The sequence below is a fragment of the Pongo pygmaeus genome, chromosome 6, assembly GCF_028885625.2.
Source record: "Pongo pygmaeus isolate AG05252 chromosome 6, NHGRI_mPonPyg2-v2.0_pri, whole genome shotgun sequence".
NCBI lineage: Eukaryota > Metazoa > Chordata > Mammalia > Primates > Hominidae > Pongo > Pongo pygmaeus.
In genome coordinates, this window is record NC_072379.2 from 142,738,121 (window position 1) to 142,751,110 (window position 12,990).

Here is a 12,990-nt window from a genome sequence, read left to right on the forward strand (position 1 = left end):
TGACTTACACCAAGACCAAGTGATATAATTAGGCTTTGTGTCCCCACCCAAATCTCATCTTGAATTGTAATCCCCCAAATCTGCATAATCTCTCCGAGGGAGAGATCAGATGGAGATAATTGAACCATGGGGGCAGTTTCCCCATGCTGTTCTCGTGATAGTGAGTGTGTTCTCACAAGATCTGATGGTTTTATAAGGGGCTCTTTCCTCTTCTCTCGGCACTTCTTCCTGCCACCTTATGAAGAAGGTGCCTGCTGCTTCCCCTTCACCGTCCACCATGATTGCAAGTTTCCTGAGGCCTCTCTACCCATGCTGGACTGTGAGTCAAATAAACCTCTTTTTTTTTTTTTTTTTTTTTTTTTGGCAAATTACCCAGTCTTGGGCAGCTCTTTATAGCAGTATGAAAATGGAATAATATACCAAGCAAATCAGAATCTCTGGTGCCAGGCCCAGACATTAGTATTTTTAAAGGTCTTTGGGTGATTCCAGTGTGCAGCCAAGGAAGGAGCCCACTGATAGAGTAGTATAGCAGGGCAGCAGAGGATAAGGCCCATCTGAGTTTGGATCCTACAGAATTATAGTGGCCCTGCTATAAAGAGTAATGAGATTTGTCTTCAGTAGTATTGAGCGCTCACAGATTTGTATTAGAGATGTCAGAAAATAGGATTGAGGTTTGTAAATGAGGGGTGTGTAGAACACAGACAATGGAGTTGAGAGTGTTGGGTCAAATAATTAAACATTAGTCCAAGAGATCTTGATTTTGAAAGAAAGTGAAGGAGCTTCCTTTTGGTGGCAGACAGGTGGAGAGAACATCTGGGCTAAAGGATTGAAGCTGTTGATGAAGGTGACAAGGGACGGTCTCAGAGCAAATAAATGAGAGCTGGGAAGTAAGAGGCTGTGGTGAAGAGAGGATTTGGTGAGGCATTGTTTTCAGATCCATGATGGGATTTGTTATAGAAAGACAGCTCGAATCAATGATGGGACCCAGTTGAAGGGTTACAGAAAAAATTTATTCCATGCACACTATCTTAGGTATCATTTTGGGACTGTGTGTATTAATTATGTTTTTTATTTTCTATGTTTTATGATGCTTCAACATCTTGGAGGCCTTGTTGGCCTGGGAGAGACTGCTCCTGTCAGTGCTAACTAGTTCCTAGGTATGCAAACATCTTTAAGATGGGAAAGTTCCCATTGTTTTAATTGCATAGATTCTGTCCCTATGAAGTGGCAACTTTCAGCTCAAGGGAAAGTGGCTAGATCACCAAGAGTTTGCAGTTCCTGGTAAATGAATACTTTCCCAGGCTTTGGGGTAACTGGACAAGTGGAAATTTAGAAGAAGGGGCAAATGTGTCCCCTGTGAGAATGTCATTAAGATGCAAACCAACCAATCCAGAGCTCATATACTCACTCACCTCCTTTATCTAACTCTCACATGCCAAGTCAACATTTTCCCCACCCTAATCACCCCAGGGTAAGGTCTTGGACTACTAGATACCACGCATGTCATCCAGAGCCTGATGAAATTATTCAAACTATCCTATCTTAGACTTCCTTAAGCTTTCTACTCCACTCACTCATTTCTTCCCATAGAAACCACAATCAAGTCTCTCAGGCATGGTCTTCCCTTTCTCTTTCTATCTCCTAACAGAAAGAGACAGTATGCCTCTCCACGTGGCCCTGCATGACACAGCTTGCCTCCGCCTCTTAGGAACTGTGAGTAATAAACTCTTCTTTCAAAGGCAGCTGTTTCTGTGTCTGTCACTTTACCCTACCTGTTTAAAACAAATGTGGGTACAAATCTTGAAACAGTGTTAAATATTTCAGCATTTAAAATGAAAGACAATGTTATTTCCCATTCCAGCAGTTGATTACACAGATTTGAATGGGTTCTCTGTGTTCTTTTAACACTGGATGGAGTGTGGCAGTCATTATATGATCTCTGGCTAGACAGCATTTCTGTATGTGTGTTTTGTTGTTTGGTCAGTAGACCTTTGCACATGCACCGTTGAGGTTTGTACAGGTGAATTCAGTACTTTCTGGGTTGGAGTAGGCATCTTAAAAGCCATCTTTGGCTCCAGTCATACTATTCTAGAAATCATAGTATCATGTTGGCACTGTTGATTACTCCATCCTTGAAATTCCCTTTCTTGGTTTCCATGACACCACAATATGTTTGATTTTCTTCTACTTCTCTGATTGCTCTTTTAAAAAAACTCTGTTGGGCATTCCTCTTCCTCTGCCTATCCTGTATTTTTATTTGAAAAGCATTTATTGAATAACTGACACATACATGTATGTAAGGAAGGTATTCAATGAAAAACATAGGTTTATCCCACCTGTATCCCCCAGTCTCCAGACTTTTACTTTGGCAGAAATATGCGTGTCTTTGTCTGTGTGTGTATATGCACACGTAGAAAACACATAGGAAATATACGGACACATACAATTATGTATATATGTGTGTGTGTATATATATGTGTGTGTGTATATATATATATGTTTGAGATGGAGTTTCGCTCTTGTTGCCCAGGCTGGAGTGCAATGGTGCAATCTCTGCTCACCGCAACCTCCACCTCCTGGGTTCAAGCGATTATCGTGCCTCAGCCTCCCAAGTAGCTGGGATTACAGGCATGTGCTACCACACCTGGCTAATTTTGTATTTTTAGTAGAGACGGGGTTTCTCCATGTTGGTGAGGCTGGTCTTGAACTCCCGACCTCAGGTGATTGGCTTGCCGTGGCCTCCCAAAGTGCTGGGATTACAGGCATGAGCCACTGCGCCCAGCTACAATTAAATATTTTTGCTCATAAATGCTAGCATACCATAAACCTTGATTTATTTACTCATTCATTCAACAATTTTTTAAGACTCTATTCCATGCCAGACGCTGATAGGAACTGGGAATACCATGGTGAGTGAAGCAGATGGCCTTTCACAGAGTTTATGTTGGAAGGAATGGGCAATTAGCAGTATAAATGCAAGTAAGATAATTTCCAATAATGACAGATGATTAGACATTAAAGCATGATAATGTGAGAGGGGGTGGAGAGGCAACATTACATGGGGTGTTCAACGAAGGCCTCTTTGAGGAGTCAATATTTGAGTTGAGACAGCATCTGAATGACAAAAAGCCAGGTTGGGAAGATCTAGGGGAAGAGCATTCCAGGAGTGGAAATAACAAGGGAAAAGGTGAGATGTGCCAGAAGAAAAGAGTAGAATGAGGGACGACTCCTTAATACATATAATCACATGCTTTGCTTTTTTTATTTAACAACTTTTATGAGACCTGGTTCCACACCTGCCATAGATAAAACTGTTTCATTCTTCTCAGCAGCTGCATAGAATTCCATCACAGGGATAAACCAAAATGCATTTATTTGTTCACATATTGATTGATATTTAAGAAATTACTAAATTTTTGATAATCCAAGTAATGCTGACATGAATATTTTTGAACATTCATATTTTCCGACAAAGCAAATAAATTTGTAGAGTCAAACCCTGGAAGTAAATTGAAACAAACAATACATACCATCTATTTTAATTAATATCATCCACTTTCCCTGTATAGAAATTGTATAAATTTATACTCTCATTAGTAACATGCAAGAGAGCCTGTTTCACCTTCCTGCTCTGTGATAGTCATCTTTCAGTGTTGTTAATTTGACAACTTCATAATTTTATTTTGCTTTCTCTTATGAATGAGATTGAAACCTTTCCGCTGTGTAAGGGCTATTTACATTTCCTTTTCTATAAACAGTCTATTCATAACTTTGCCCACTTTTTGGAGTTATCTTTTTCTTATTAATTGTTAAGAGCTCTTTATGTATTAATGAAATGAACCTCTTTCATTCATTACATGTGAATTTCCAAGTTTCTCTTTTCTCTTTTTGGTTTGCTTAAAGCGGCGTCCCATGGAGAAAGCTTTGGGTTATTTTTTACATAATAAACTTCATGTTTTGTGTTATGCTTAGAAAGTCAGTTCATTTTTTTAGTGTTAATTCTCCTCAGGGTCTTATCTTGAAGCTGCTCTTCTAACTGCACTTACTCATTCTGGGAGATCTCAGCCATGCAAATCTCAGATATGCTGGTGACTTCTACCAGCTATGCCAGTTTTTAACATGCTGGTGACTTCTACCAGCCATGCCAATCTCTAACATGCTGGTGAAATCTATCAGCCATGCCAGTCTCTAACATGGGCATTTCTCTACCCAGATTCTCCTGACACACATCACATAGACTGCTGACTGTGCTACCCCTTGTCAACATGATCAACAGTGAACTCATCCCCTGCAGCTTGTTCTTCCCTCACACTGGTTGCTTTTCTTGTGCTCTCCATCTCAGTGAGCCCAATCTGTCATCTTTTCCAGGACAGAAACCTATCTGTCATCCCTTACAAGGCTTGCAAGATCTGGTTTCTATTTGTTCCTCTAGCAAAACCTCTTAATATTTGCAACACACACAGCATCTCTCCCAACCACCTCATCACTACCAATAATTTGTATAGGTGCTAGGAATACAGTGGCATCTTGATCACTGTTGAATTCTTAACTGTCTAGTTCTTGGCATGGAATTCAATCAACATGTATTTATTGCAAATACGAATGAACAAATAAATTCTGGAATTTTCCTAGTATAACTTACATTTGTACTTAAGTTTTGTGCCAATTTGTGCTCTTTGACATACTCGCATATGTTAGTGTAACATTGTTTAGAAACAGTTATGTCAAGTGAATTTATTTGCTCATTAATTTTTACAAGACAATGTGGATTGTTATTCTTCCTCTTAATGTCTCTTTACTTTATCAATGACAGTAAGGTTTCCTTCAAGCTACCAGGGGATTAAAACACTTTGTGTAATGCTATTCTCTTTTTTGGAGGCGGGGGGAAGTTTCACCCTTGTTGTCAAGGCTGGAGTGTGCAGTGGCGCAATCTTGGCTCACTGCAACCTCCATCTCCTGGGTTCAAGCGATTCTCGTGCCTCAGCCTCCCGAGTAGCTGGGATTACAGGCGCCCGCCACCACGCCCAGCTAATTTTTGTATTTTTAGTAGAGATGGGGTTTCATTATGTTGGTCAGGCTGGTCTCGAACTCCTGACCTCAGGTGATCCATCCGCCTCGGCCTCCCAAAGTGCTGGGATTACAGACGTGAGCCACCGCACCCAGCCAGTGTAATGCTATTCTTAAATCACATATAGCCCTCAAGCCAGTTCTCTAAAGCTTGCTCTAGTTCCCCTTCACATAAGTCCAGAGCTATTGGTGAGAAGACAGTTTTCAGGAAAGTGGGATTCAGACCTGTATCCTGGGGATAAGAAGTCTCTGATTCATTGACAGGGCTCCAATGAATAATAATAATTTTTAAAAACATATAAAAGTAATATACTTTGAAAATAATTATGCAAAATTTGGAAAATTTACACTAAAGAAAATAAAAATTACCCATAATATTATCACATAGAGATGAAAATTATTAACGTTTTGGTGTTTTTAAAAATTCAGTCTTTTATATATTTGTGTATATTGTGTACATACATGTACTTGTTTTTTGGGGGTCATTAGTTCTATCTCTTGAAAATTTTATTCAGCACTACATCATGGATATTTTATCAGGTGAAAAATACATCATGAGAAACCTTTTCTGCATAGATTTTAAGTGTTCCATTATATTTATTTAATTATTATCCCAATATTGAACCTGTACATTGCTTTGCATTTTTAAGGAATATTAGGATACTGCAATTAATGTCCTGATATGGTTAGGCTGTGTCCCCACCCAAATCTCATCTTGTATTGTAGCTCCCATAATTCCCACGTGCTGTGAGAGGGACCAAGTGGGAGATCATTGAATCATGGGGGCAGTTTCCCCCATACTGTTCTCATAGTAGTGAATAAGTCTCATGAGTTCTGATGGTTTTATAATGGGTTTTCCCTTTCCCTTGGCTCTCATTCTCCTTGCCTGTCGCTATGTAAGACGTGACTTTGCTTCTCATTTGCCTTCCGCCATGACTGTAAGGCCTCCCCAGCCATGTGGAACTGTGAATTAATTAAACCTTTATAAATTACCCAGTCTTGGGTATGACTTTATTAGCAGCATGAGAACAGACTAATACATGTCCCTTACAAAAATATTTATCCATATCTCTGATTATTTTCTCAGTATAAGCTTCAAGAAATGGAATTAGTGGATCTGAGAGGACAATACTTAGTAAGGACCATGATTTAAAAGAAGAAATGGAGCTCCTCAAAGACTCTCTTATACTGGCCATCTAAGAGTGCTCTTCACATCCTAACTTTGCTGACACTGAAAATTGTTTGAGGAATTCTTTGTAAGTTTGATAGGAACCAAATTATATTTTATTGTCTCAATTTTTTGTTACTAATGAAGTTGAAATAAAAAATATTTTATAAAGTCATCATGTAAATGATTTGTTCATCTCTTTTACCCATTTTTAAAATTGTGATGTTCATGTTTTCTTTTCTTTTGTTTGGTAAGAATAGTTACATTAGCCATTTTATTGTTATATTTGTTGGAATTACATATCTCTAGCTTTTCACTTGCCTTTACTATATATATATGGACACTACAGGACCTTGATTATATATATATACACGTACTATATATATATACACGTACATATATATATACACGTGTATATATATATATACACACATACACACACACATCATATATCCTTTTTTTTTTTGAGACAGGGTGTTAATCCTGGCCTCATGCAATTTTCTTACACAGCCTCCTGAGTAGCTGGAACTATAGGCATGTGCCATCATGCCTGGAAACATATCTTTTTTTTTTCTGAGATGGAGTCTTGCTCTGTCACCTAGGCTGGAGTGCAGTGGCATGATCTCGGCTCACTGCAACCTCTGTCTCCTGGTTTCAAGCAATTCTTCTGCCTCAACCTCCCAAGTAGCTGGGATTACAGGCGCCCACCACCACACCCAGCTAATTTTTGTATTTTTAGTAGAGACTGGTTTCATAATGTTGGCTAGGCTGGTATTGAACTCCTGATCTCATGATCTGCCTGCCTCGGACTCCCAAAGTGTTGGGATTACAGGTGTGAGCCAATGTGCCTGGCCAACATATACTTTTTAATAAACACAAAAATTAAATTTTTCTGCAATCAAACCCATGAGACTATTTTTTTTTTCTGTAACTCCTTTGCCTTCGTGCTTAGATCATCTCATTCGGAGACAAGTTATATTTTTATTTTTAATATATATGTTTCAAGATTTTAAAAATGGTTTTATATTTTACATTTAAATGTTTGATGCAGATGACATTTACTTTGGTGCATAGCTTAAGGTGAATGCTCAAGTTTATTCTAAATCACGATTTTTTCCTTCCCACTTGGTTTGTGCTAATGTCTTCATCACATCCTGCCTCATTCCACCTTTCCCTTCTGCATCCCAGACACACCTGCAGCTGAGAACCTTGCATTGTCATCTGTGGACTTTTGCCACAATCCCTTACCAGCCCCATCATCTTTACTCTGTTTTCCAGTGTTATTGTCAGTTCACCTTCCTAGTGTATCACTCTGTTAGTATTATGCTTCTTTCCCCCAAACCAAGAGAAAGAAAGCCAAAATGCAATTCAAGGTCCTCTGCTTATCTTCCCAAAGTCACTGCCCATTAGTGTTGCCATCTCAGTTACCTGAGAAAAAGCATCAGTCATTCTAATAGCAAGTTTATATGCTTATTACCTCTACAAAGCATCTTTCACGTCACGTCCAAGAAAAGTGGCTCTTTATGGGAGAGAGGGTCTAGAAAAGCCTGTGGCCCAGACCCTCTATCATCTGACTTTCTGCATTCAGACATTAATTACCCAGAGTCAAATTAGTGAGTAGGCCTTTCAGTTGACTTCCAGATGATTTAAGTCAAGGCAAATCAACCACTGTCTCCAAGTCATTTCAGATAACCTAGCCTCATCCAGCAAACCTTCCCAATTAATGCCACCTGTGTCAATTCCCCATTTGTCATTCTTCATGCATTCAGTTGGCACTAGATTATTGACACTTATTTCCTCTTGTACCCTTTTCAGTGATCCTATGTATCCTTGCATGCTCCCTCTTAAGAGGTCAGAGAGCAGGAAGGAACCTTACAGATCATAGAGTCTTGCCCTCATTTTACAATTGAGGTCACTGAGGTTGGAGAGGCAAAGGAAGGAGTGGCCCAAGGCCATGGACCTCAGCAGCTCTCAAGCCTCGTGGAGTCTCCTTTCCTCTACTCCCTTTCCTGCTAGCCTTCCTCTGAGATCTGGCTGGGACCTCTTTTCTTGTCCCTGTATACAATTTCCCAGGTGATATTGCCCACCTTTATGGTCTCAGCAGCCAACTATAATTCCAAATCTATACCCCCTCTTTAATCTGTCTCCTGAGCTCTGGATGGGTGTGTCTGCCTCCTCAAGCAGCATCTTCACTGCTTTGTCTTAGCAGCATTTCAACTGGACATATTCAAAACAGAACCCCACCACCACCCCCTTTCTTCTCACTTGCTCCTGCTTCTATATTCTCAGCAATGGCACCATCATCCACCAAATAACCTAGATTAGAAGTGATCCTTAACTCCTCTTTCTTCCTCACCCCCCTTCCAATCAAGGGCCCGTAGCGTCCACTTCCAGCACATCTCTGGACTCTTTCCATGTGGCTTGATGCCCAGTGCTGACACCCTGGCCCAGGTTCCACCACCTCTCTCGGACTATGCCAACAGTTTCCTAAACAGATCTTCAGCTCTCCAGTCCATGTGGCACCCTGCAGCCTCAGTGACCATGCAGTGGAGGCAGGCCATCACAGCCCTCCCTGAATTCAGATTCCTCAGCTGTTTCCAAGGTCCTTGCCAAAGTGCCCCAGCTCCTGTGAAGCACTTTTGCTTGGAGCATTCTGCGTCCTTCTCTTCACCTGGTTAACCCCTACTTGTCTTACAGTTCTCCACGTAGCTGTCTTTCTCCCCAAAATGCTTTCCGTGACTCCTCTCAGCCCTCAAAAAGTCTAGCATGGGTAATGCGTCTTATGAGCCACTCCACCATCTCTGGTTTACTCCTCACATCTGGCCTTCTCACCTATGGGTCTAAGAGCCTCATGAGGCCATGAGCTGTGCTTTCTTTATCACCCCTAGCCCCGCACCTTGCACGGGCTCCAACACACGGGAAGAAACGCAACAAGTATTTAGGGAGCGACTAAACGCAGTGTCTAGGGCTCTATTCCACAGTGTCTTGGCAATTCAAGGGAACAGTGGAGGATGGGGCAACCTCTGGGAGGCTTTCTCTTTCCTAGATGCAGTCCTTGAGTCCCCTTGTTGGCTTTCCCCATGCAGACCCCTCATGATGGGGAAAACTCTACGGAGCGGAGCTGCCCCCTCTGCCTGGTCCCGGCCTGCCATCAGAGCTCGCGCAGATCCCCGCCTGGAGCTTGGCCTGGCCGCCGGCGCCCCAGCACCCTGCTCAGGGCGGCGGTGATCTCGCGGTTGCGCAGGCTGTAGATGAGCGGGTACAGCAGCGGCGTGACGTTGGTGTAGACCAGCGCCAGGGTGCGGTCCACGCGCGGGGAGTAGCTGGCCCTGGGCCGCACGTACATGAAGGTGGCGCAGCCGTAGTGCAGGAAGGTGACTGCCAGGTGCAAGGCGCAGGTGGAGGCGGCCTTGCTCCGGCCTTTGGGGCAGCGCACGCGGCGCAGGGCGGCGGCGATGGCGCCGTAGGAGGCCAGGATGAGCACCGAGGGCAGCAGCAGCAGCACCAGGCAGGCGCCCAGCAGGGGCAGCTCGTCAGCGTAGCTCCGCGTGCAGGCCAGGTGCAGCAGCGCCGTGATGTCGCAGAAGAAATGCAGCAGCAGGCGGGAGCCGCAGAAAGGCAGGTGGAAGATGGCCACCGTGAGCCCCACGGACACCGCCAGTCCCCCGAGGCAGCAGGCCAGAGCCAGTCGCGCGCACAGCCCGGGGGTCACCACGGCCGCGTAGCGCAGCGGGTGGCAGATGGCCACGTAGCGGTCATAGGCCATGGCGGCCAGCAGGAAGCACTCGGCCCCGCCCAGAGCCACAAACATCTGCATCTGAAAGGCGCAGCTCAGGAAGGAGATAGGGCTGCCCCTGCGGTGGCCCGGCGTGCTCAGGTCGACCAGGGAGCGGGGCACCACCACCAGCGTGTAGCACAGCTCGATGGCTGACAGCTGGCACAAGAAAAGCAGCATGGGCTGCCGGCTTGGCATTGAGGCCACGGCCACTAGGATGAGCAGGTTCCCGCCCAGGGTGGCCAGGTGCACCCCCAGCAGCAAAAGGAAGAGCACGGGTCTCAGGTGCGGGAACTCGGAGAAGCCTTGAAGGAGAAAGCCGCAGGGCACGGTGGCATTGCTGGGGCTGTCCATGCACGAGCCCGCCCACAGGCACCTGTAAGAGAGAGGCACAGGAGGGTACGCATGCTCTGGCCCTGCGCGTGGAGGGGGAGTCGGGTGGAAGGTAGCGGCTGGACCAGGAATGGTGGCTGCAGAGAGGTCGCAACAGTTCATGGGTCCATTCCCAGCCCACCACCCCCAGTCCTCCTCACAAAGAAGTCTTACCGACTTGTTCGGAAAAAGAGTGCAGTTTTTGCTGCCTTCTGGACAAGAATTCCTATAGCTGCCTTCTCAACGTGCTCTTTCAAAAGAAGCCTGGATTTTAGCTCATGTGCCTCTATAGTCCAGTTATTATTTTGTGGGTCCTATAGGGCTGTGAGTATTGTGTCTGCTGCAGTCTTGAGACCCCCATGGCAGGAAATGTCTTTAGTTCTCGCTTCTGTCTCCTCCGGCCTGCCCTGTTCTGTCATTTCTAAGTTGCCTTCTGTGGTGTATCATAGAATCACAAAAACATAATGCAGGTGAGGGCCTTAGGGATCATCTCATGTAACTTCATAATTTTAAGAAGGAAAATAAAGTTCGGGTTGGGGGGAAAGGGGATTGTTGAAGGACGTATTGCTCACAGGAAGTTAGGAACAGAATCTGCATTCTGAGGCTGAATCCAGAACTTTCTATGACCCAGGTCCTGAAAAAAGGTCACTCAGGTCAAGACAATCCATATTTATTTAGTTTTAAGTAAAGACCCAGATATGTGCCAGGCTCTGGGGCAGGCACTAAGGCAGCAGGACATGCTTTGTGGGAGGGCTTCCCTGGGTGCATCAGGAACAACATGTCCCTAACATTTTTATTAATGCTTTGTCAACACGAGAAAAGGTGACATGTATTTGTTCTAACTTGACTTTTAGTTAGCAGTGCATTCCAAATTTGCCATCAGAACACAGTTTCATTCTAAGCATTATACGGTGACTCATTTGCAAGTAACATTTGGAAAACAGTGACAGTGTGCAGGTCAGCTGCATTTCTCATCATCCTTTGGGATGGAAGAACCAGGAGGTGGAAAGAGATTTGAGGCCATGCAAGCTGGAGGAGGAGGTTTAATTTTTCCAATCGATATTAATGAGATCTCTCTTTTATTAATTTTTAATTTTAAGTGTAAGCTCAACTATTTGCTCTTAAAATCACTGTTAATCAGTGTTGGAAGTGGAATTTCTTCATAGTTGTTATATCCTAGAGTAAAAGAGCAATAAAGCTGGGTCAAAGTGCAACAGGAAAGAACTGGAAGGAATGCAAAGAGTTGGGCTTTTGCTAATACTTTTTTTTTTTTTTTTTTTTGAGACAAGGTCTCAGACTGCTGCCCAGGCTGGAGTGGCACCATGATGGCTCACTGCAGCCTCAAACCCCCCAGCTAAAGAAATCCTCCCACTCCAGTCTCCTGAGTAGCTGGGACTACAGACACATACCACCATGCCCAGCTAACATGATGGGGTTTCACCCTCTTGCCTAGGCTGATCTCAAACTACTGAGCTCAACCATCCATCTGCCTTGGCGTCCTAAAGTGCTGGGATTACAGGTGTGAGCCACCATGCCCTGCAAAATACCTCTTTTTGAGAGGAGAATTCTAAGGGTTTTTATTTCTCTGTGTCACTCTGTGCTCTTCCTCATCCTATCTGAGGGCAGCACTTTCAAATGGATGTTTTCAGTCTTCTAATGGAAGAGTAGGGTTGGGTTTTGGGTAGGTCTGAGGGAGGTGGATTCATTTCCCATCTGTTTTAGATCATTCACTTTTCAGTTTTTGGCCACCCTTCATGCTGTTGAGCAAATGTAACAAACCTGTGTTAAGTGCCTCCTCTTCGCCAATTGTTGTTTGCTGTGAACATGAGAGAGAGGCCTGGCTTTCTTGGAGGATTCCTGAAGTGCCAGGACAGCTCTCTTCTCTCCGCCTCTGCTCTGTTCTCTACTTCTTCCTCTTCATCTCCTTAGAGAAGTGTGATGAGCACAGGGGAATGCAGAAGAAAAAAAAAAAAACACAGAAACATTCCAGTTCTTCCTCCAGGTTCATACCACACAGAAATGTAGATGACAAGCAAGTCCCACTGATGGCACCAATACCTAGCAGCTCAAGGTACATCCTGTTTTAAAAACACTCGTGTGGAAGTTAAAACAAGTTGATCTCAGAAGAAGTAAAAAGCAGGACAGAGGATAGTAGGGGCTGGGAATGGTAGGGGGAAGGGGGCTAGGGACAGATCCTTTGTTAAAGGATACAAAATTACAGCTAAATAGAATTTCTTATGTTCTATAGCACTGGAGGATGACTGTGATTAACAATTTTATATAGTTTCAAATAGTTGGAAGGAGGATATTGAATGTTCGCAACACAAAGAAATGATACATGCTTGAGATGATGGATATACCGTATCACTATACATTATATGTATCAAAACATCACTAAGTTCCCCATAAAAATGTGTAATTATTTGTCAATTACACAATAAAATTAAAAAAATCAAGGTGCTCTAAAGCAAGTCAAAGGCGCTAATTAAATGGAAAAGAGACTAAGGGGTGTTTCTGCTCTTAGAGTTTTTAGGAGGATTGTCACAAATTCTAGGAATGTATGTTTCAGAGTCTTTTTTCTGGGAGAGGGAGGGAGAACAGATACTTT

At 43.5% G+C, this 12,990-nt stretch overlaps 1 protein-coding gene across 1 annotated transcript; it reads right to left on the reverse strand.

The window, feature by feature from the left end:
• Positions 1-9,320: 9,320 nt before the first annotated feature.
• On the reverse strand, positions 9,321-10,450 carry LOC129040217 (olfactory receptor 10AC1). The gene has a single exon (XM_054494394.1). It carries the CDS (start codon positions 10,362-10,364, stop codon positions 9,387-9,389), a length of 978 nt encoding a protein of 325 aa, XP_054350369.1. The 5' UTR covers positions 10,365-10,450; the 3' UTR covers positions 9,321-9,386.
• Positions 10,451-12,990: the final 2,540 nt, after the last annotated feature.